Below are 23398 nucleotides of genomic sequence, written 5' to 3'. Positions count from 1 at the left end.
AGACCCGGCCAGGAAATGGACAGAGCGCTGTGGGAGGAGGCGTGTGCGTCCAGCAGCATGGCCTGCTAGCATTCACAGCCATGCTTTTTCGGGTGTGTGTGTGGGAAATCTATTGAGGGTTCTCGAGTCTCTTGTAGAGGAAGCCCTTCCATCCCAGGCCACACTGCTGGACTCAGGCAAGGAATAGATATTCAGAGAGCTTAGCTCTTGAACTAGCCATGCTGCATAGAAGAGCAGTATTAATAGAGGCCAAGACAGGCCACAACCGCCTCCTCTGCTTCCCATAAGCCTGAAGAACAGGAGCCGGCTGAGGGCCCTTGGTGGTGGTGGTGGGCACGGGCCTACAGTGAGAGGACACCTGGATGCTCGGGTGTCTCCAGCTGCCAAGGTTGAGTGCTCTGAGCAGACCCCAACCTGCACCCTCCTGGCTCGTCTTCGCTTGCTCCGGCAGCCTTTGCGCTCTCCAGTGCGCTCCAGGCCTCCTCTAAGACCAACTCCTTGGAGACTCTTTGCACACAGTGGGTATTGGGCAGTTGGGACTTCCAGGACCAACTGGGGTGGAGAGACGAGAAGATCCTGAAACATGGGGAGTGGGCCAGTTGTAGCAGGAAGACATTTGGGAGGGGACTGCTTGGAGGAGTGGTGGGTCACAGGGGCTAGGGGTGAAGAGAGGCAAAAAACATGCAGGAGCAATCCACATTGCTGCTGGTGTCTTCAGGGGAATGAGTGCGCCATGAGCCACGACTCGGGGAACTCAGGCTGGTTTGCCCAAACCCGCTCCTCCCAGGCCTCCTTGTACTCAGCATCCATCATACACAGATATGGCAAAAAACCCTTACTCCTATCATATGAAATAGAAGGGTAGTCCCAGTGATTCCTGTCAATGACACCTCCTGTGGTCTGTGAAAAAAATAGGAGATATAAATTATTTCAAACAGACATGCACGTAACTTTAAAATATTGAGTTTATTATTATTATTTTTAAAAATACCCAGTACAATACAAACTGCCACACAACTGACTTTACTACCAATGACAGGGGCTCCTCTCAACTCAAATACACACAGGAACTTTCCACATTAAAGACTGTAATTCCCTTCACATTCAGAGGTTACACAAAAGTAAGCAGGGACACACTCACATGAAATGAAAATCAATTTTGCACAGATAAGTATGATCATGCAGCTTAAATTACCACCTGAAATTGAGTAGTTGAGAACGGCCCTGGTGACAGCACTGTGTGTTCTGAGAAGAGTCACATTATTCCCTGGGGATGTCTGGCCCTTCGCTCCTCACGTTCCTCTCATCTGGCCTGGGGCAGGTTAACTGAAGCAACGTTTTCCTGGTTAATGCCCTATTTTGATGCACATTCTTCCCCAGCTTCTCGGTTCAGAAGCCTGTCCCCTCTCAGATGTCTTCCTTTTTCCAGAGGGACCTGTGGATCGTCACGCCTTCCCCTGTGTCGTGGAGATAGAGACTTCGGCACAGCTGGACAAGAGCGAGCTCCGCACCTCTGTCTAATACAGCTGACCCTTTCCTGAAAAGTCTAGAAACATCCTCTATTCAGAGAAGGCCTTTTATGCTAGCCTGTGCAAATCCAGCCCAATCCACTGCAGAACTGAAACATGGAAAAGCACCCTGGAATGAGTTTTGCAGGAAGGCAAACTGCGGGGGGGAGCAGAGGCCTGGCAGCAAGACCAGACTGCGCCCCAACAAGCGGGCCGACCCAGCAGCCAGGAGCAAGCTGGCACTTGGTCTGGCAGCGAGGCCGTGAGTTCAACATGGACTTATCCATCACCTTCCAAAACATTCTCGTCACCACACTGCGGCAGAAAATGAACATCTATTTCAACTGGAAAATGACATATCTGAAACCATTATATTGTCATAATCTTCCCACTCCCTGGGCACAGATAAATGCAGTGCGTGCCATCCTAAACTTCCGAGCTGTTGCTGTGACAGAGCACGCAGGGCACAGGGGCTTGGCTGGCGTGTCTGTCCTTCCAGGGGCAGCACTCTGGGCCCGGGTGGCAGCTGAGGACTAATGTCCCCTGGGAATGAGGACACTGCAGAGTGGCCCAGGCCCCGGCCTGGACAGCCTCTAGGTAGCAGCTTCTAGGAATTCTGAGGTGAACACAGCCTCGGCGTAGTCTTCACACACGTCCTGCAGCTCGGCAGCCACGCTCTCCAGAGCCTCCTCCACCAGCTGCTCCGAAAAACTGGAAGATAAACACACAGCTGAAGGCACTGAGAGGCGAGCACCCAGCCCTCCTTCTCCCAGCTGGGAACCTAGCAAGTCAGTTCTCAAACTAGAATTCAGAAGAGAAGCAAGGCGAGGGGACCGGCTTTCCTGACAGTAAGATGGCAGTGCTCAGATGCCCAAGGCCCGCTGCAGAACACAGACGATATGGCCAAGCCCCCGGGACAGCGCTAAGAGCAGAGGAAACAGAAGTGACCTTGCTGCAGCCCCGCTTCAAATTGTGTGCACCAAAGAGTGTGGCAAATTTACACACCAGCTTTCTCTGCATACTTAGTCCTTCTGATTCTGAAGGGTTTGAGGTAAGCTACAGGATGAACTCCCCAGGTGAATCCTGCTGCATTTGCTAGAAAAAGGACATCCTCTTCAACAAAACAACATTAACACCAAAACTATTACCCAATCTTGAGCATAGGCCTTATTCAAATTTTGCCACCTATCACAATAAATCCTTTAAAAGAGAACATTTTCAGATGGCTATTGGTGGCTCACACCTCGCAGAGATCTAGAGGATCTTGGTTCAAAGCCAATCAGAGCAGAAAAGCCCACTAGACTTCATATCCAAAATAACCAGCAAAAGTTGGGAAAGATATGTGGCTTCGGCGGCAAAGTGGCAGCCCAGCAAGTCTAAACCTGAACGCCAGTACCGAGACTTGCTCTCGTCAATCCAGAATCCTTGGTGATGTTTAGTTCTTATGTCTCCTTGATCTGCTTTAATTTGAAATTGTTTCTCAGTCTGTCTCCCATGATCCTAACCATTCTCTGCAGAATGTTCCTGAACTTTTGGAATAAATTCCCTCAGTGTGTCAGCGTCTGTATGTGCTCATTACCGATGACTGGTAATTCTGAACACTTGGTGATGTTCACCAGGCTTTCCTTTTGTAATTAAGTGAAGCTGTGTAACTAACCTTCCCTCCCTCCTTCGTGGGGTATGAACTCAGGGCCTGGGTGCTGTCCCTGAGCCTTTTTCCACTCAAGGCTGGTGCTCTATCACTTTGCTCCACAGCACCACTTGGAGTTTTCTATGGGTAACTGGAGATAAAGAGTTTTATGAACCTTCTTGCCTGGATTGGCTTTGAACCACAACTCTCAGATCTCAGCCTCCTAAGTAACTAGATTAAAGACATAAGCCACTGGTATCCAGCTTGTAAATTTCTTTTTTCTTATCAAACTTGTTTGAATCAATGATTACAGGGTTCTCCCAAACTTGTTTTCTAATCCTAGCATTTCTGCCTCATGTCATAGTTTGTATTTTTACTGTAATAAAGCTCTTTCCTTTCCCCCTTATTTATACATTCATTCATAATTTGGTTTTATGGCCTCTGATTTTTGTAATCTGGTACTATTGTTATTGGTGAAACACAAAGGCACTCAGTACACTGCAGCACAGCAAGTGATATGTCCATTTCCTCCTCTCTAACCTTCCTAGGGAACCATCCCATCTGGAACCCTAGCTCTGCCTCCCCTAGTATGGACTGAATGCTTTCCACAGTCATTGAGAAATTCTTCCCCCTCTTGGAATCCCTGTGTTGTGTCTAGGATTTCTAATAAGCATACATGCTTATTCTGGGGATGCACACTCTTCTGCAGCCGACGGACACAGCTCAAGGAAGCCATATCTCTAAAAGGTGTCTTTCTTATTCTCTTTAGTCATTTAGGCAAGTCAACATGGCTGTTAAATTCTAAAAGTATGCTCTCATATCTTTTACTGTCCAGCACTGCTACTGAAAACAAGAGGCCATTCTCACTTGATTATTTGAGGATGTCCAGCTTTACTTCTCTGGAATCTTAAGGCTACCTTCTCTTTACCGTAGGATGTTCAAAGTTCCTTTTCTTAAAGATATGCCACAATGCCTTCTAGTTCATTCATTCATTTCTCCTCAAAGAAGACAAACGATGAGCCATTTTAATCTAAAGACTATAGCCCGTCTGGGAAATTTTCTTGTAATAGTTCTTCGATAACTTCCTATTTCCTCCCCTGGCCTCCAATTCTGGCACTCCTTTTACTCGGATCTTCAGTATTCTATCAAAAAATACCTTTTCTGGGCCGAGCACCAGAGGCTCACATCTGCAATCCTGGCTACTCAGGAGGCTGACTGAGGATTGTGGTTCAAAGTGAGACCAGGCAGGAAAGCCTGTGAGATAATTATCTCCAATTAACTACCAAAAAGCCCAAAATCTCATGATAGAACACGAGATCGAATGAAAAAGCTAAGGGACAGCACCAGGTCCTGAGTTCAAGCCCTAGTACTGGCATGAAAAACAAAACAAAATAAAACAAACAGCAAACTTCTGTGGGTTGGGAGTGATGGGGGAGGAGAAGGGATGACAATGATTCAAGATGTATAGTGCTCATTTTCCTCACACCTGCCCTGTGCACATGCACAAACCAATTTTATAGGATTAACTGGCCTTTTCACACACATATGAAGTATTCTGACTGTATTCACCCTCCTCCACCCCCCCTACTCCCACTATAGTAACCCATCCCAGGTAGAACTTGTTTTATATTCTTTTTATTTTTCAGTACATTCTAATTGTTTAAAGGGGTTTCATTATCTTGTTTCACATATGCATATATAGTTGGTATTTACTTTTGAGACAAAGTCTCACTAACTTTGCCCAGGCTAGCCTCTAACTCACAATCCTTCTCTCTCTACTTCCTAAATAGCTGAAATGAGATGTATGCCACTATGCCCACCCTTATATCATGTTTTACTTTCAAAGAACTTTATACTTGGAAAGTTCTTTTTTAAAAAAAATAATAACCTGCTCTAATCTGCGATATAATAGCCTATGTATCTTCCATATACATATATATATATATATATATATCCACTCAATCTCTGTTTCTTCAATTGTCCAATAAGCCTGTTAGCCTAACTGATACAGATAGGTTTTAAGAAATGAGTAAGAATGTTACAGGATCATGTGGATGTTAATACATGGGAAAAGTTAAGTTTATTTTTCTCTTCTCTGGGAATCCTTCAGAACATGTAAAGGTGCCAGGCATGGCTTAAGCCTGTAACCCTAGCTTCTTAGGAGGCTGAGATCTGAGGATCATGGTTCAAAGCCAGTCCGGGCACTAAAGTCCGTGAGATTCTTATCTCCAATTAACCACCAGAAAACCATAAGTGGTGCTGTGGCTCAAGGGGTAGGGTGGTCCCTTGAGCTGAAGAGCTCAGGGACAACGCCCAGGCCCAAGTTCAAGCTACACGACAGACCCCCCTTCCCCCCTCCAAAAAAAAGAGTTCAGAAAGAACATATGTAAAGACAAATGTGCACCCCACCCAGAACAAAGATTCACATATACTTTAAAGGGTATTACTGATTAAGCACAAGACTCATGACTCAGGTTAATCTCAGAATTTGAATATTACTTATCCCTGATTCTGTCCCCAAATCTCACTGAAAAGAAAGAAGCTAGATAAAACAAAACCAGGGTTCGCATATGCTTTGAAGAGTACTACTTGATTACATATAAGATTCAAAGCTCAGGGTAACCTGAACTCTTTATTGGCAATTGTCCCTAATCCAGCTCAAATCTCACTAACAGAAAAATAGGTAAACAAATACACAGAACTGGGCCGGGAGTTTGGCTTAGTGGTAGAGTGTTTGCCTAGCATGCATGAAGACCCGGGTTCGATTCCTCGGTACCACATACATAGCAAAAAGCCGGAAGTGGTGCTGAGGCTCAAGTGGTAGAGCTCTAGCCTTGAGAAAGTCCAAGGATAGTGCTCAAGCCCTGAGCGGAAGCCTAGGACTGGCAAAAAACAAAACAAAACAAAACAAAAACAAATACACAGAACTACAAAAGAAAAAAGAAAAGAAGAAAGATAACAGTAGGTGAGATATGACCACAGTTTTCAGAAGGTAAACATCCCAAGAACACTCATGACTGATTTATCAGCCAGGAAGAAGCACAGAAGCTAAAATTTTAGGAACCTGAGAGGTGCCATGAAAAAAAGAAAGCTAATTTGTCCAAGACATCAGAAAGGCTCAGGAAGTGAGAATATAGAAAATCAAGTAGATGGAAAGACGAAAGAGGCCAAAAAACCTGCAGCAGTTAGACTGAGAGATCTCCACTGGTGTTCTTGTCCCTTCCCTGCCAAAAAAGGAAGATATATTCCTTGCAAAAAATAAACCAGTAACTTTTATCTCTGTCAAATCATTGATCAAGTATGAATAGACACTTTTAAATATAGCATAAAAATTTTTGCTATATGCAAGCTCTTTCACAAGAGACTAAATTAAGAAAGGGAAGAACAAGGGTGTTAGAAAATAAGGAAGGTACTCTGGAGGGCGGGAGCCTACCACTCAGAATGGTGAAGTCCTAAACCAGGGTAGAAAGAAGGGAGGCTGCAAAAGAGGAGTAGGGCTGAGAAATGGGGATTAATTGGTATTTTTGTTCCCTGGGAAAACTAATGAGTGTTGGCTAGTATGTGCACAAAGTAAATGCATAAAAGAGGCAAGTAAAAAAGCATGCAATTATTAACTCCTGAAGTATGCTTAAAAGATGTCTAAGAAAGAAATATGAGAGAGATATGGCTTAAGCAATTGAACACTCCAGTACCGCATACACACATGCACGCATGCACATACGTACCCACGCACGCACTACATGAGCTAACGCAAAATACACTACTTGGATCAATGATGAAAATATCTTGCAAACTTATTTTTTTTTAAAGTAATACCATGAGGACTTTAAATGTGGACCTTTTATATAAAGAATGGGCTTCACCAGTATCTTTCAAGCTATTCATTCCTAGCTTGAGGAGCCACTGTGATGACTCTAAGTGACCACTCTTCCCAGGGGAAAGGAAACCCGGCGGCAGAGGGTGAATGGAGATGCTGTGGTCTGGAGGCTGCTGCAGGAGACCAGCATGCCTGACTATGATGGTTTCATAGTCTTGACTGCTCTCCTTCTGCTCAGCAACATCCTCGTTTCTCTGATGGGTTTTCACTTTCACTGATAGCAAGAGGAAATACCATAGCTCTTTTGCTGAGGTGAACTTGTGTGTCCCCTGTCCTCACATTCATAGACTGAACCCCTAACTCCCACTGCGATGCATAGGCCTTTGGAAGCTAATTCCTTTAGGTGAGGCTCTGAGGACACAGCCTTCACCAGGGGCTTCTGCATCTGAACAATGAAAGCTAGTAGTTGCCCACTAGCCCAAGAGCAATCACCAAAACTCTAGGACCCCAAGCAAATGCTCTCTTCAGCTTTTCTGCAAGTCTGAAATTTGGCCCTTCATGCATAGAGATAAATCGCATCTTACTAACCTTTCAGCAAACAGCCATGGGTTGAAGGAGCCTACTGCCTCGTGAGATATGAGCCGGAGGAACTGCTCAAATCGGCTACAGTAGTCACCAATGCTGTGCCTCATACTGTGTGGCACAAAGAGAGGCACTCGGCCTTCTCTCTGTGGAGAACCTCCCGCAGGTGAAGTGGGGGCAGCTTCTTTCTTCTCTGGTCCCTCCTCTGCTCCCCAACTTTCATCCAGGGCACTGAGAACACAGAAGAGGGAGAGACATTCCCAGTCATGTGTGAGCAAGGTGGACTACTCATTTATCTCCACAATTCCATAACCAAACGCTCACCTTCATTCCTCTCCCTCACAGTGAACAAAAGGCAGCCTCACAGCCCCGCTCGCTGCTCTCCCTCCACAGCACACAGGCATTACTTCTCTTTAGACAAAATGCTACCGCAAACAAATCTTACAGGAAGCCTACATGGACCCGAGCATTCGCTCGGCCCATGGAAAACCAGCCCGGTGCTGTCCAGGATGACAATGGCGCCTGACAAGAAGCACGTGCTTCTCCTTAATGACCGGCTGGGTTACCATCCCAGAACTGGAAGGACTGTGCTTTAAAAAAAAAAACAACCAGCCTTCCACCCTGTAGAAACTGAAGAAATCCAGAACTTAACTAGGTCAAAGGCAGCTAACTCACATGAAAGCGGATTGTCAGCACCACTTACTCGCCATTGCAGGGCTTTTCTAACACGATGCTAACAGCAGGATCCCTGCGCGTTTCTGGCTTTGTGATCCTGATTAAATGAGGAGGCAGAGGCCTTTCACTTACTGCTGGGCTCTTCTGGTCTATAAGAGGACAGGCATAAAATAAATGCATGTAAAGTTGATGTCCATCTTAGAGCCCTCCTAGTGCCAACAATCTGTGAGGAAGTCACGTGAGTAGTTCTTAAGCCTTAATTGGCATAGCTAGCAGTATATAGGGAAAAATAAAACTATAAACAGCACAAGAAAACAAGCCAGGGAAGAGACAGACTTAAATAATAAACTGGAGACTAGAGGCATGACTCAGGTGTTAAGACACCAGGTGAGCAAGCAAGCTGAGAAACAGTGTTAGGCCCTGAGTTTAAGCCCCAGGACTGATACCAAGAAAAAAATGAACTCTTTCTGAAGGCTCTGGCACCTTTGAGGAAGCCTCCTTGTTGACTCTATTAAGAGCCAGCAACCCAATCAAGGACTTGCAAGCAGTTAAGTTTGTTTAACCTTTAAATACTTTGATTATAGAAGAAGGAGGAGGAGGAGGAGCAGGAGGAGGAGGAGGAGGGGGAGAAGGAGGAGGAGGAGGAAAAGAAGGAAGAAGAAGAAAAAGAAACCCTCATACCTGAACACTTAATTAGCTGATCTAGTTTGTCTCAGGCATTGCTAGGAAAAAATCTGCATGATTATAATCAAAACACTGATTTACTAACTACTACTTACAGGCTTGACAACTCAAATCTTAGAATCTTTCTAATTTTAAATTTATTTCAATGTTACGAAAAAGCTGTCCTCCGAGGTAAGGAAAACTTACATGTAAAATAGCTGTGACTCACTTATAATCTCATGATTTCCCTACTGCCCAAATCTGCTGATGTGAAAACATAACTGAGAAGTGGGGCGCTGGTGGCTCATGCCTGTAACCTAGCTACTTAGAAGGCTGAGAGCTGAGGATCATGGTTGAAAGTCAGCCTGGGCAGAAACGTCCATGAAACTCTTTCTCCAATTAACCACCAAAAAGCTGGAAGTAGGCTATGGCTCCAGTGGCAACCAGGAGTGTAAAAAGCTAAGGGGCAGATACAAACCCTGAGTTCAAGCCCCAGTACCAGCACACACACACATGAACTAGGAAGGATTTTTGTAATTCTCAGAGATACGCAATATGGCCTAGATCTTGTTTGCTCCAAGACCACTTTGGCCAAGCACAGATGGCTCATACCTATCATCCTAGCTACTCAGGAAGCTGAGATCCGAGGATACTGATTCAAAACCATCATGGTTAGGAAAGTCCCATTGGACTCATCTCCAATTAATCACCAAAAAGCTAGAAGTAAAATTCAAGTGGCCTTGAACAAAAACCATACAGGGACAGTACCCAGGCCCTGAGTTCAAACCCTGAGACCAGAACCAAAAAAGAAGAAAGAACACTGATTTGGGGATATAACTGAGCCAATAGGCAGAACAACTAGAAACAAGGATGGCTTATGATTCTGGGGTGTCCAAAGAGCTCCTTCCCTGTATGTAGAGTCTACAGAGTCCATGACTGTCCTTAAGAATACCAAGTGTTGGGAGTTTGGCCTAGTGGTAGAGTGCTTGCCTAGCATGCACAAAGACCCAGGTTCGATTCCTTGGTACCACATACATAGAAAAAGCCAGAAGTGGTGCTGTGGCTCAAGTGGTAGAGCTCTAACCTTGAGAAAGCACAAGGACAATGGTCAGGCCCTGAGTTCAAGCCCAGAATTAGCAAAAGAAAAAAAGAATACCAAGTGTTCTTCCTCACGGTACAATACCCTACCTGCAGCTCAAGGCCATCAGTGACACAAATCACCCTTCAGTATTTCCCTTCCCTCTGAAAGGAAACAGAGTCACTCACTGATGAACAAAAAAATGATGAGCCAGGCCCTGAGGCAGGCTCAGTGGGCTTTGACTTGAACAAAGTGCCCAGAAAGTGCAATGGGCACTCACGGGTGAGCAGTGGGCAGTGGAGCAGAGTTCAGTCTGGGACAGGGGTCAAGGATCCCTCCCTCACCCTAAATGCTTAACCTGCTTGGTTGAGCATTCTTAATATGCAAATTCCAACTTTCACATTGCTTTGTGGGCTTGAGGCTTGGGGCTCAGGAGTGTGTTCAGTCTGCAGGAGGAGAGCACTCCATGCATGCCCAGCTGGGTCACAGGAGGCATTCACTTGTCTTGTGAGATACAAATGCAGGCTGAGGTGATTTGGGCAGGAAAAGAAACAAAGTCAGCAACATCAACAATAAAATAAGTGCTTGAAAATAACAGGATGGGGCTGGGAGTTTGGCCTAGTGGTTAAAGTGCTTGCCTAGCATGCATGAAGACCCGGGTTTGATTCCTCAGTACCACATACATAGAAAAAAGCCGGAAGTGGTGCTGAGGCTCAAGTGGTAGAGCTCTAGCCTTGAGAAAGTCCAAGGACAGTGCTCAGGCTCTGAGCTCAAGCCCAGGTCTGGCAAAAAAAAAAAAAAAAAAAAAAAAAAAAAAAGAAAACAGGAAACACAAAAAGGAAATAGTATTTGGCTTACATGGTTCATCTTTCAAAATCTGGCTTTTTCTAAATACTCAAACTCCTATTTTTCCAATAATTACTTGTGACGTGCTGTTGCAAACATTTACCATTTCCTTTCCACCTCTTACCAAGTACAGCATGCACAGTACTTCAAATTTCTTTAGAGGCAGTGCTTCTCCAGTTACCCCTCCTTCACTGACAACGGCAGGAACTGACAAGCACGACTCAAACAGAATCTGATTAAGGCTTGCCAGCTAAAATTGTGACAGTATCTGGCAGTTGCAGCCAAAATGTGTGTGCGTATGTGCGTGTGTACTGTGAAATGTGAAGAGAAAAGCAAAACTCTTTCCAACAAAGGCGCTGAAACAAGTGGCGATCCACCGGGAAGCGTAGGGGGATATAAAAACAACCACCAACAAAAAAAGTTTCAGTCTCTTCCCCAAACTACAGGCAAACTTTATCTGATATTATCACAAGCCAAAACATGAAAGCTAAAGCCACAAAAGCTTCTTGCCTTAGAAGTAGGCACAAATTCCTCAGACAACTGACATTGAAACCATACAAGGGGGCCAGGAGTTTGGCCTAGTGGTAGAGTGCTTGCCTAGCATGCACAAAGACCCAGGTTCGATTCCTCAGCACCACATACATAGAAAAAGCTGAAAATGGTGCTGTGGCTCAAGTGGTAGAGCTCTAGCCTTGAAAAAGCCCAAGGACAGTGCTCAGGCCCTGAGTTTAAGCACTGGCAAAAAAAAAAAAAGGAAAAACGGGTAATTAAGTCTTTATTAAAATAAAAAAATAACAACTCTGAGAAAACAAGCAGGTAAGTCACAGATGAGGAAAGAGTATTTGGTTGGGAAGCATCTATTTGCAGAAGCAGGCACGTAGTTCAAGTAGCAGAATGCCAGCCTTGTAGGGAAAAGCCAATGCATACACAAAACCCCGAGTTCAAGCCCCAGTATACCAGCACAAGAATGAAAAACCAAGACCAATCTGATAGATTAGTAACTAACATGCGAAAGGGGAAGAAGAATGAGGAGTAACAGCCAATGGACACAGATCCTTTGGGGGTGATGAAAATATCCTGGAATTACACAGTGAAGGGGTACTTCACATGTGGCTCATGCTTATCATCCCAGCTACTTGGGAAGTCAAGCCCAGGAAGATCAAACGACATACCACCTTAGCATCATGCAGGTAAACACACAAGAAGGCAGTGTGAGGCTGGCCCTAAGGTTAGCCCCGAGCAACCTTATCTGAAAAGCTAACATAGATAGGAAAGGAGCTGGGGGAATGTGGCCCAAGTGGGAGAGTATCTGCCAAGCAAGTGCCAGTCCCTGAATTGAAGTCCTAATTTAAGAGGGAGAGGGAGAAGAAGGGAGAGGGACATGTGTATAAGTGATGCTTTTTACAATTATGTAAATACACTAAGCCTAATGAACAATACATCTTAAAAGAATGAAAAGGCTAGACATGTAGCTCAGTGAGAGAGCAATTGCCTAGGAAGTACCAGGCCCTTTGTTAAAACTCTAGCTCCCTAGCACTGCGAGAAAACAAGACAGGGCTGGGAAAGGAAGTTCGGGGTAGAGTACCACCTAGCCTGTGCAAGGCCAGTGTTCAAGCCTCAGGATCATCAAAATGTACACTCAATAATAACTTGTACCAGAGTATAAGTAAGTTGTACTAAGCTGGACACGGTGGCTCACTTCAGGAGACTGAGATCTGAGGATCTCGGTTCAAAGCCAGCCCAAGCACTACAGTCCACAAGAGTCTTATTTCCAATTAACCACCAGAAAACTGGAAGTGGTGCTGTGGTTTAAGAGGCAGGGCAGTAGTCTTGAGCTGAAGAGCTCTGGGACAATGCCCAGGCCCAGAATTCAAGCCCCATGACCCTATTGTCTACCCCCCCCAAAAAAAAGATATGTCAGGGCCACAAATTTGGCCTAGTGGTAGAGTTCTTACCTAGCACGCACAAAGACCCCAGGTTCAATTCCTCAGTACCACATACATAGAAAAAAGCCAGAAGTGGTGCTGTGGCTCAAGTGGTAGAGCTCTAGCCTTGAGAAAACCCAAGGACAGTGCTCAGGCCCTGAAGCCCAAGTCCAGGACCGGCCAAAAAAAAAAAGACAATAATCACTTTTAGTAAGTTGTAAATATCATTACTCAGCAAGAAATGAAATTTGGGTGCGGGAATGTGGCGTAGTGGGAGAGTGCTTGTCTAGCATGCATAAAGACCTGGGCTCGATTCCTCAGCACCACATACATAGAAAAAGCGAGAAGTGGTGTGTTGTGGCTCAAGTGGAGAGAGTGCTAGCCTTGAGAAAGCTCAAGGACAGTGCCCAGACCTGAGTTCAAGCCCCAGGTGGAGGGGGGTGGGGGTGCCCCAATGTAGTATCACTACAGCATAATCAGAGTGGCTACAACGACAAATGACACCAGTAAAATGTTGCCAAAGGCAACATTTGAGTTCCACAGAGAAGGGAGTCTTATTCTTGGTAGAATGTAAACTGGTACATTCTTCTTTGTAGAAAGGTTTCTTAAAAAGCTTGCTGGGTAAGGTGGCTCGCCCCAATAATCCTAGCTACTCAGGAGGCTGAGATCTGAGGATCAAGGTTCAAAGCCAGCCTGGCACAAAAGGACCTGAGCCTCATCTCCAATTAGTCTCTAGAAAACGGGAAGTGGGGCTTGGCTCAAGGGTAGGGCGGTAGCCTTGAGCTGATGAACTCAGGGGCTGTGCCCAGGCAGAGTTCAAGTCCCATGACCCACCAAAAAAAGAAAATTATAAACACCTATCATGAGCGGGAAAGCACATTCTTAAATATTTATCCAAGACAAATGAAAACTATGGGACCATACGTATCTGTCCCTCAGGCAGATGGACAAATTAGATGTGGTGGGTACACACCATGAAGCACAGATACAAGGGCTGGGGGATAAATGATGGCCCTAAGAGGCCTCCAAAAGTTTCTGGAACCCGACAATATTGCCTGGATGGCACAAGGGACTTAAGACTCCTGAGATGGGGAGAGTATGCAGGATTAATATGGTAAGGCAAGTATAGGCAGCTCTGACTACAGAGGAGAGGCAGTGAGGCAACAGAAACAGAGACTGCAAGAGTAAGGCCACCAGACAGGAACGAGCCGGCCTTAGAACAGATTTCTCAGCCTCCAGAAGGAAGCAGCCTACCCAGCGCTGCAGACTTGTGACCTGCAGAACACTACCTGAATACATCTGTATCGTCAGTCACCAGTAGATACATCCAACGTGCTATCAACGCTGGAATGAAAGAAGAGTGTAAGGAAGACATCATACTATGTGACTATACTTCGGTGGAATTCTACAACAGCTGACACTGGTTTCCAAGCACAGTGGTCGGGGTGGCCGTAGGAAAATGGCTGGGAACACGGACCCATGTGTCTGACACACAAGGAGGATCTGGGTTTACATCGTGTAAACACACAACTCTAAGGGATACGGTGCATATTTAGGAATAAAGTGTGTGATATCAACCCACTTTGAGATACACAGAAGAGATGCAAAGATGTAAAGATAAGATGAACTGACAGCAAGGGGGATTAAGAAGAAGAATAAAGCAGCTACACAAAGGGTTAAACGTGTAAGTCTGCAAAACGGGAGGAATATCAGTATCCACTGTATGCATGGTTTTTTTTTTTTTTCTTTCAACTTTTTGGTAACGGGAAAAGTGGGGAAACACCTACCATTTCTTTCTTCCTGCATCCATAAGTGAGGATCAGCATATACAATTTTATTATATCTTTGGCGTACTGTCTCCTGGTATTTCTTTAAAAAAGAAAGTTTAATTTATGAGAAAAGATGAGTTTCATTATAAACCAGAACTAGTAAGGATGGGAAAGTACAGCAGACACAGTTAATACAGACACTTGGCCAGGACAAACATCTGCCAGGCCAGGAAGTAATTAGTAGAAAGTCTGAAGCTAAACAGTGCAATTAGCATGACTGTTGTCTCCACTAGCATTTCCCACTAGAACCTGCAGTGACAAAAGAAGGCTTTCTTTCCATGCCTTGTCTAAGGCAGTGTTTTTAACTGTAACACCACTCATTTCAATAGGCACATGTAGCTGGTGTATCTCAGTCTGGACAGCTAAGGAAAGGAAAGCATACAAGACTAGGATAAACAGCTGTCTTTAAATTTTGAAAACTCAACAAATTATCTTCTGACTACCAAGAAGAAATGCAATTTAATCATGGGGCAGCTAAAACAAAATGCAAACATAGTATCAGGAGACCTGGACTCCCATCCTAGCACTGTAATTTTGGGGACCTTAGCCATGTCACTTATTTCCTTCTGGGTCTGTTTCCTGCTCTGCACAATTCAAGGGCTGGGATAGTCAAGTAGGAGATCTAATTTCTTATGAGAAATACATTCTAAAAGTAGTGTTACGGAAATTAAAGAAGGCAAAATTACCAGTGATTTCATAGAATTGCTCTCCCACAGGGTAGAAGAAGCAACTGAATAGAGGGAAAACAGTCCCAATCACGATTAGTTGTGCCAGACAGTATACACAATATGCCACACCACATTCCATCCCTACAATCCCTACTTATTGTGCAGGGTGAGTGACCTCACCAACTCGAAGGTCATAGACTAGGCTGGTAGCCGAGGTGAGACAACAGGCAGGGCCATGTAGCTCTGACGTATCAAGTGCCAGAAGCACATGACGAAGGTGAATCCCAGTGGTTAAGCTGACTCCGGGCCCCAAACCTTACTTCCATCTCCTCCATTCGGAGCATCATGGTCTCCAGATCCGGGCTGTCCTTGCCATCCCTCGAAAGCCTCCCTTGAGTCAGACTCCAGAGCTCATGAGCAGTGTCTTCCAAAAACTCACCCAGCTGATGAATAGTACTGGATTGAGAGTTAACAGCTGTGACCTTCAAAATAAGGGAAGGTGGGAGGGAAAAAGGTGACCAAAGAGGAAAAAGAAAAGGAAAAGCCTAGATTATTGCTTGTAACAAACCAACAGCACAGTGACCCATGCAGCAGTTTCGAATGGTCAGTCCTCTGCCTAAAACAGTAAATATCTAAAGTATTAACTAATATCAATGTAATTTTTATTACAGCCATTTCAGTAAGAGCATTAACTAAATGGTGCCATTATTATTTTATTGAAATAACCACTTCATGTATTCTGCCAGTTGGTATCTTCCTTTTGCCATATTCTGACAATGCATCTGATTTTATGTTACATACTACAGCGGCTGTATCTCTTCTCTTTTGACGTCACTAAGTTTGACCCTGTCTTTTCTTGATACTCAGGTATAATCTAGAAGCTTTTGCTAGCCTTTGTACCCTTACATTCACAAAGCACTTCATAGTTTGCAAAGCATTTCTATAGGCATTTGCCATGACTCTACTATACCTCTATATGCTGCTCTGAAAGAGGCTTTTACAAAGAGACTCCTGGGTAAAAGAGATATTCCTGAAATGAAGGACTGGTTCTGCTCCTCACAAACCTTTAAGTTAGAGCAAGTTCATTCAATCTTCTCATCTGTACTATGCAAATAATAATCTTGGATTTCAGAAAAGGAAGGATTGAAGAAGGCTTGCATTGAGACACTCAATACAAGGTGGATACACAATAAGAAACGTTACTACTAATGTAATTAAAATACAAAAACGTTTAAGAGCTAACAGGAAAAAAATAGATAATGGCCAACAAATGAACAAAGTAACACTAAAAATAAATAAATTTCATATAACTATATATCAAAAAGCACTTTTATCACAAAGTGCCCAACTTTAGTCAAAGTTAAACAAGTGAAAATCAGTTGACTGATAAATATAATGCAATTACAAAAAGATACAACTAATCAATAATAGGTTTAGTTAATAGATATGTGTATTTGCATGTACAGTATTTCCCATCCATAAAGAATGGAATCTGAAGAATACCACAGCATTTAAAAAAAAGACATTGAAGGAATCTGTGGGCTACTATGAAGAGTATGGCAAATAAAGAAAAGAGCCTGGTACAGAGTAGCTCAAGTGGTAGAGTACCTGAGTGATAAGGCTAAGCCACTAAGAGGCAGACAGTGCCTTGGCCTGGAGTTCAAGCCCTGGTACTGGCGCACGCGCGCTCTCTCTCTCTCTCTCTCTCTCTCTCTCTCTCTCTCTCTCTCTCTCTCTCTCTCTCTCTCTCTCTCTCTCTCTCCCTCCCTCCCTCCCTCCCTCCCTCCCTCTCTCTCTCTCTCTCTCTCTCTCTCTGGTACTGTCCCAGAGCCTTTTTTACTCAAGGCTGGCACTCTACCACTTGAGCTGCAGCTAGCTCCACTTCCAGCTCTTTTTAATATTTAAAAGGAGATAAAGTATCTTCGAGGGCTTTCAAGATGCTGGTGGCTTCAAATAACACTTCTCAGATCTCAGCCTCCAAAGTAGCTAGGATTTCTAGGTGTGAGCCACTGGCACCTGGCTTTTTCAAATTATCTTTAAGTCATTACAAACAGGAGTTGCCATTTAACAAAGAAGTTCATGAATACAAAGTATCTTGATCAATGTCACCCTTTCAACAGTCTCACAGCACCCCAACCCACTCCCCTCCCTTACTCTTCTTAAGCTTGTACGATATACACTGGATTTTTTATTTATATCCAACGTAGATCATTCCTTATAATATTTACATGTCTATTTTACTGCTAGCTCTTAAAAGCATTTGTTTTCCTATAATATTACAATGGAGTTATCTCCTTGAGTTAATGATAACCCATTACTCTGTGTGTTTCTGTGTGTGTGTGGGAGACCACTATTCAGTGACTATGCTACATAAAATCCCATCCTATGGCATACGTGAATTTGAATTTAGATGAAATTTAGGCTTTTAGTTTCTAGTCTCAGAAATCTTACCTCACATGAGATTCTGTCACAAAATATTTGTACAAGAGAACTATAGTCACAAAGATTATTTTTAAAATGCTGCTGCTTAAGGCAGTATTTTAAGTATTTAAGCAGAACAGGGACAAATTCTAGAAATCTGTTTTCTTCCCATCCCTAAGCTCATCCCCACTTCCTTCTCTGAAGCATTTAGACCAGGCCCTGCCCTTTCTTCTGAGCAATCAATGCAATGAACATTGTGCAACCTGTGCAAGGGGAAGTGGAGGCAACTTTTACTTTCCACTCCAACGCCTAAACCAAACAAGGTAATCACAGCCTCCAAACAGTAAGCCAAGTCCTCCAAAGGCTGGACACTTTACGAGCTTTTTATTTCTCTTTCTTTTCTGGACTCTCTCTTTTCTCTGCTGGTCATACGCCAGGCTCTCGAAATATGCATGTGTAACCAAACTATTAGGCCCCAAGACTAAAGGAAATTAGGCCAGTAATGAGTGAAACTAGGGCAGTCGTTCCTCTGCTGCAGGCCATTCAGTGACAGAGTGCACCCATACACTGTCATGCGGACAGAGATGAGACAAAAACCGGGACTCTCTAAGAGTGTCTGTGTGCTATCTGCGAGGCTGATCTAACTCATAACGCTAAATATACATCCAAAGAACATGCCAGATAGGGAAAATAATTTTCACTCTCCTTGAGCAGGATAATGTAGTGTTTGCAAAGTAATTTGCATATCATTTTCCTCTGACTGGAGACATGATCACATAATAATAGCAGAATACCAAGAACACGCACCTGCTCTGCAGGCTGAGCTACTGCTTCATTCAGTGATAGATGATCCTTCGAATGAGTACTTGCTTCCATAGAAGAATTAACTCTCTATTAAAACGGACAAATAGATTTATGGATCATAAAAACTCACAACTCACATTAGTACAAACGAGCCATGTTACCAAAATAGCTGCTGTGTGGAACTATTCGTCAGCTCTACCTGTATTAGGCTTTTCTTTTTTGCAGAATTAAAGCACTCTGTCTTCATGAAAATAAATGCCACATGATGCTTTCGGCTCATGTGTGCTCCCACACCCCCATCCTCTACTAACTTTGTAAACACTGCCAAAGTAGGTGTGTGCTTTTAACTCAACTCTTCTTAGCCTACAAATGCAGAAGGTCAGAGGTCTGTACAGGGACCCAGAAGGCCCTTCATTCCACTTAAGTCTCTAAGCTGTCCTGCAGCCTCTTCTATTATTTACTCAATGTGACAGTTTCTCTCATTAGGGTGGACCAGGGTCTTGCTGCAGAACTTAGCCTATTGCCTTCAGAAGAGTGGCGCACACCCTTGGTGACACTGCATGTGATTTCATCTTGGAGAAAGCCCTGGTTTATGTACAACTAGCCAAATCCCTCCTTTGTTCTAAAATAGAGCGAATCATTCCAAGCCCCAGAGGTGAGAGAAGACATTATAATGGGAGGAGCTAACTGAACACAAACATTGCCAATAGCATCTATCCACTAGGAGTTCAGAATGAAGACTTTTCCCCACTTCTTGTCCCCAAAGCAGAGGCTGCACTGGTGGTGCACAGTGGTCTGGGAGTGGCCAAAGGGGCTCAAGCAGCACCGAGCCCATGCTATGCACTGCAGCCTCCAGCAGCCGTGGAGCAGCTCTTTGTACCCTATGCCTTCCCAGGGCAGGCAAATGGGAGAGCTGGATTACCTGGGCCCTGACCAAAAGGGGTTTCAGACGCTCCAGTACAGCTTCCTCTACTTGGTCCGCTAGCTGGGAGGCTGAAACACTGTTTGGAAAATGGAAAATTTTCATGTCAGAAGCAATTAGCATCACAATCAAAAACATATTACACTGCGTATTTATTCAACAAACCGGCTGAAAGGAGAGCAAGTGATCATAAAACCAGTGTTTTTAAAGCTGCACTGCCTGCACAGGGCCCTCAGCGCTAGGCTGAGTGAGGCCAAGATTCTATGTCCAACAAGCTCCCAGCCGGGGTGGAAAAATTTATGAAACTCTTATCTCTGGGCCAGGAGTCTGGCCTAGTGGTAAGAGTGCTTTCCTAGCATGCATGAAGACACAGGTTTGGCACCACATACATAGAAAAGCTGGAAGTGGTGCTGTGGCTCAAGTGGTAGAGCACTAGCCCTGAGAAAGCCCAAGGAGAGTTCTCAGGCCCTGAATACCAGCCCCAGGACTGGCAAAAAACAATCAAACAAAACCAAAACAATTATCTCTAATTAAGCATCAAAAATCTGAAAGTAGGCCGGGTGCAGTGGCTTGCGCTTGTAATCCTAACTACTCAGGAGGCTGAGATCTGAGGATCAAGGTTCAAAGTCAGCCCGGGCACAGATGGACCTGAGACTCTTATCTCCAATTAACCCCTAGAAAATGGGAAGTGAGGCTTGGCTCAAAGGTAAGGTGGTAGCCTTGAGCTGAAGAGCTCAGGGACAGCGCCCAGGCAGAGTTCAAGCCCCATGACCTACCAAAAAAATAAAAAGTGTGTGGCATTGAGTTCATGCTCCAGTATAAGGAAAAAAAAAAATGTATTCCCAGTTTGGCTGATATACTAGGTATATAACATTACAAATAAGAGAGTAGAATAGGAAGGGGTATTTTTAAACTTGACAAGGTTGAAAAGTCCTTTATTTCCCATTTTCTCTTTCGTTTTGTCTTGTTTTTCAGGTAGGGGTTAGGTACGTGGCTCAGGCTAGCCTTGAACTATTGATCCTCCAGTGCTGGGATTATGGCTGAGTCCCATCCCACCTGGCTCTCATTCATTGTTTCTTAAAAAGCTCAATTAAAACACAGCAGGTAGTTCACAACGGTAACCCCAGGGCTCAAGAGGCTGAGACAGAAGTAGTAAAACTTCACCACCAGTGTGGACTACATAGTAAGACCCTGTTCTTGAAACAAACAAGGGAAACCAACAAGCTAAATTAAGCATGTTCCAGTAAAACAAGCAAGCAAATCAAGACTGAAGAGAAGGAATGAAGAGGAGAACATGACAGGACAACCTCTCTTCAGCAGGCTTTTTGTGGAAGTTCAGTGGACTTGGTTATCTATAGCCCCTCCAATGTGGTAAGCCCTACCACATTGTGAGTTCTGCCAGAACTCACTCATCTCTCTTCGCAGTACTGGGGTTTGAACTCAAGACCTCATGCTTGCTAGGCAAACACTCTACCACTTGAGTAACACTACCAGCCCTTTTTACTTTTTTTTTTTCCCAGATAGGTCTAGTGTGGCCTCAGACTGTGAGCCTCCTAAGGCCTCCTAAATTCTAAGTGTGTACAACCATACTTGGCTTGAGACAGGATCTTACTTTTTCCCGGTTTGCCTTGAACTTTGATCCTCCCACTCTCCATCTCCTGAGTAGCTGTGATAATAGGTATAAGGCACCAGGCCCATCTTTCACTCATTTTCTAGGATGGAGTTCTTAGAAGTCAGACTGTGATCTAGAATCTGCAACCTGTTTTCCCTCAAGTCTTCATCTAATAGCAGCAGCACTGCCGCTTTCTTTGTTCAGCTATTTGTGCCTCTCAGTTGTCCAAGTTGAATAGTACATTGCTAGAGATACAAACACGGTGGCAGACTTGTGAACAGGTAATGAAAAGACTCACAGAGGAATCAGGCCAGTGCTGCCTCTCAGGAACCAATGGTACATAGCTGAGTACCATAACTGAGTTCCCATCGCATACACACCATTTCTAAGGAGGTGGTGCCATAGGTGTACATTGTATAGTATGGATTGTATGTCCATTTATATGCAGGCTTATTTTTTCAATTAGAAACACACAAAAGATTAGGTGCAGAGAACTAAGCTTTTGTTACCTAGAAGAAAGTGGATAGGAGTCACAGAATCAAATATTAGCCCAATCTGAGGTTGCACCTCTGGTATAGATGACCATGGAATGGAGTCTACTACAGCCTATCTCAGATGAGTACATGCACACATGGTGCTGCATGGTGGCTCTATGCAGACAGCTGAGGTGAGAGGAACTTGAAATTACAAGCATGGATGTCTTGATCCTCTAAGGACAGAACCACAGCCCATGTAACTGGGATTGAATGCTGTCCTAAATGGAGACAGAATGTGCCGATGTTCCAGTGTGTGATTTTTGTACCTGGTTGCAGGGTGAATGCCCATCTGAGCTGGAAAAATTAGTCAAGTGTAGCAGCTGTAGGTCACTAAGCCTTAGTGTACTTTTTCATGTCCCTGGTTGGGAGTGGTGGGGGAGGGACTATTATGGAAAACCTTAGACTGTGTGAAAAAAGCCACATGTTTACTCCTAAGAACAGAATATACATATCTACCAACCTCCCTACCTTAGAAGGACTGGCATAGAGTCAGAGTAAAATATCTTGAGAGTCATACAAATAAGTACCACCACTGCAGGTATTTTTGCAATTCTTAAACTGTCACAAAGTATTTACTAGCAAAAATATTGTATCATGTACATACAATGCATAAAGGTACTTATAGATCCGTTTACCAACTGGTGAGAGGCCAGACCACAAAATCCAGGCTGGTTGTTAAACCTACCTGGACCAATCAGAACAGCACCCCCTATCTTTCCTTAGAAGGATACCTTAATTTTTGGAGTCTTTCAATTTCTTCAGTTTTCAGTTTATCCAGTTCCTTTGCTCTTCGAGAAGTTTCAGCATTAAGCCAGACAAGTCTAAAGGACAGTATAAAAAGTCACTTCGAGTTAGGATCCATTAGGTACTAATCTTGGCTCCAATGCAGTTACTACCCAGGTGGGCCCTACAGTATTTAGGGAGTCTTTCAGGTATGAAAACTTGGCTACACCTAAATAATCTGCATGCATTATTAAAAGATGGCCAGGTGGCTCACACTTGTAATCCTAGCTACTCAGGAGGCTGAGATCTGAGGATCGTGATTCAAAGTCAGGCTGGGCAGGAAAGTCCATGAAACTCATATCCAATAAACTACCTCCCTAAAATGCCCAAAGTGGTGCTGTGGCTCAAGTGGTAAAAGAAGCTCAGCAGCAGCATAGGTCCTGAGTTCAAGCCCCCAGGACTGGCATAGAAACAAAAACAAAACAGGGCCGGGAGTTTGGCCTAGTGGTTAAAGTGCTTGCCTAGCATGCATGAAGACCCGGGTTCGATTCCTTGGTACCACATACATAGAAAAAAGCCGGAAGTGGTGCTGAGGCTCAAGTGGTAGAGCTCTAGCCTTGAGAAAGTCCAAGGACAGTGCTCAGGCCCTAAGCTCAAGCACAGGACTGGCAAAAAAAAAAAAACAAAAACAAAAACAAAGCAAAAAAAGAGCAGGATGATATAGAAACGAGCCTAAGTAATGTCTTCTATCTCAGAAACAAATATTTAGCCAAGTGCCAGTGGTTCATGCCTGTAATCCTTGCTACTCAGAAGGCTGATGATTGTACTTCAATGCCAGCCCAGGCAGAACAGTCCATGACACCCTTATTATTATTTTTTTTTTGTGGGGGTGGGGGGAAGGGCCTGGCCACTGTTCTTGAGCTTTCTCAAGGCTAGTGATCTACCAGTTGAGCCACAGCACCACTTCTGGCTTTTTCTGTGTATGTGGTACTGAAGAATCGAACCCAGAGCTTCATGCCAGCTAGGCAACCACTCTACCACTAGGCCAAACTCCTGGTTCCATGAGACCCTTAACTCCAATTATCCACCAGAAATCAAGAAGTGGATCTATGGTGCAAATGGTGCCAGTCTTGGGTGAAAAAGCTCAGAGATGGTGCCC

At 44.3% G+C, this 23398-nt stretch overlaps 1 protein-coding gene across 7 annotated transcripts in view; it reads right to left on the bottom strand.

The window, feature by feature from the left end:
• Nucleotides 1–947: 947 nt before the first annotated feature.
• The window catches only part of Kiaa0753 (KIAA0753 ortholog), a 66129-nt gene continuing 43678 nt past the window's right edge, over nucleotides 948–23398 (bottom strand). For 4 of the 7 annotated variants that reach the window (XM_090349352.1, XM_090349351.1, XM_090349350.1 and 1 more), the window contains 8 exons: nucleotides 22248–22337; nucleotides 19369–19447; nucleotides 18450–18533; nucleotides 15542–15703; nucleotides 14512–14593; nucleotides 8241–8361; nucleotides 7544–7768; nucleotides 948–2219 (listed from right to left, as the gene is read on the bottom strand). In XM_090349352.1, coding sequence (XP_090205478.1) covers nucleotides 2102–2219; nucleotides 7544–7768; nucleotides 8241–8361; nucleotides 14512–14593; nucleotides 15542–15703; nucleotides 18450–18533; nucleotides 19369–19447; nucleotides 22248–22337 — 961 coding nt within the window. In that variant the 3' untranslated portion in view covers nucleotides 948–2101. Of the gene's footprint in view, nucleotides 2220–7543; nucleotides 7769–8240; nucleotides 8362–14511; nucleotides 14594–15541; nucleotides 15704–18449; nucleotides 18534–19368; nucleotides 19448–22247; nucleotides 22338–23398 lie in introns of those variants that run through there. The other 3 variants (XM_090349354.1, XM_090349356.1, XM_090349355.1) reach the window with 3 other exon arrangements.

Source organism: Megascapheus bottae, chromosome 17 (genome assembly GCF_031878675.1).
Source record: "Megascapheus bottae isolate mThoBot1 chromosome 17, mThoBot2.hap1, whole genome shotgun sequence".
Classification (NCBI taxonomy): Eukaryota; Metazoa; Chordata; class Mammalia; order Rodentia; family Geomyidae; genus Megascapheus; species Megascapheus bottae.
The sequence above is the reverse complement of the archived record's forward strand: the minus strand, read 5'-3'. Positions and strand labels throughout refer to the sequence as shown.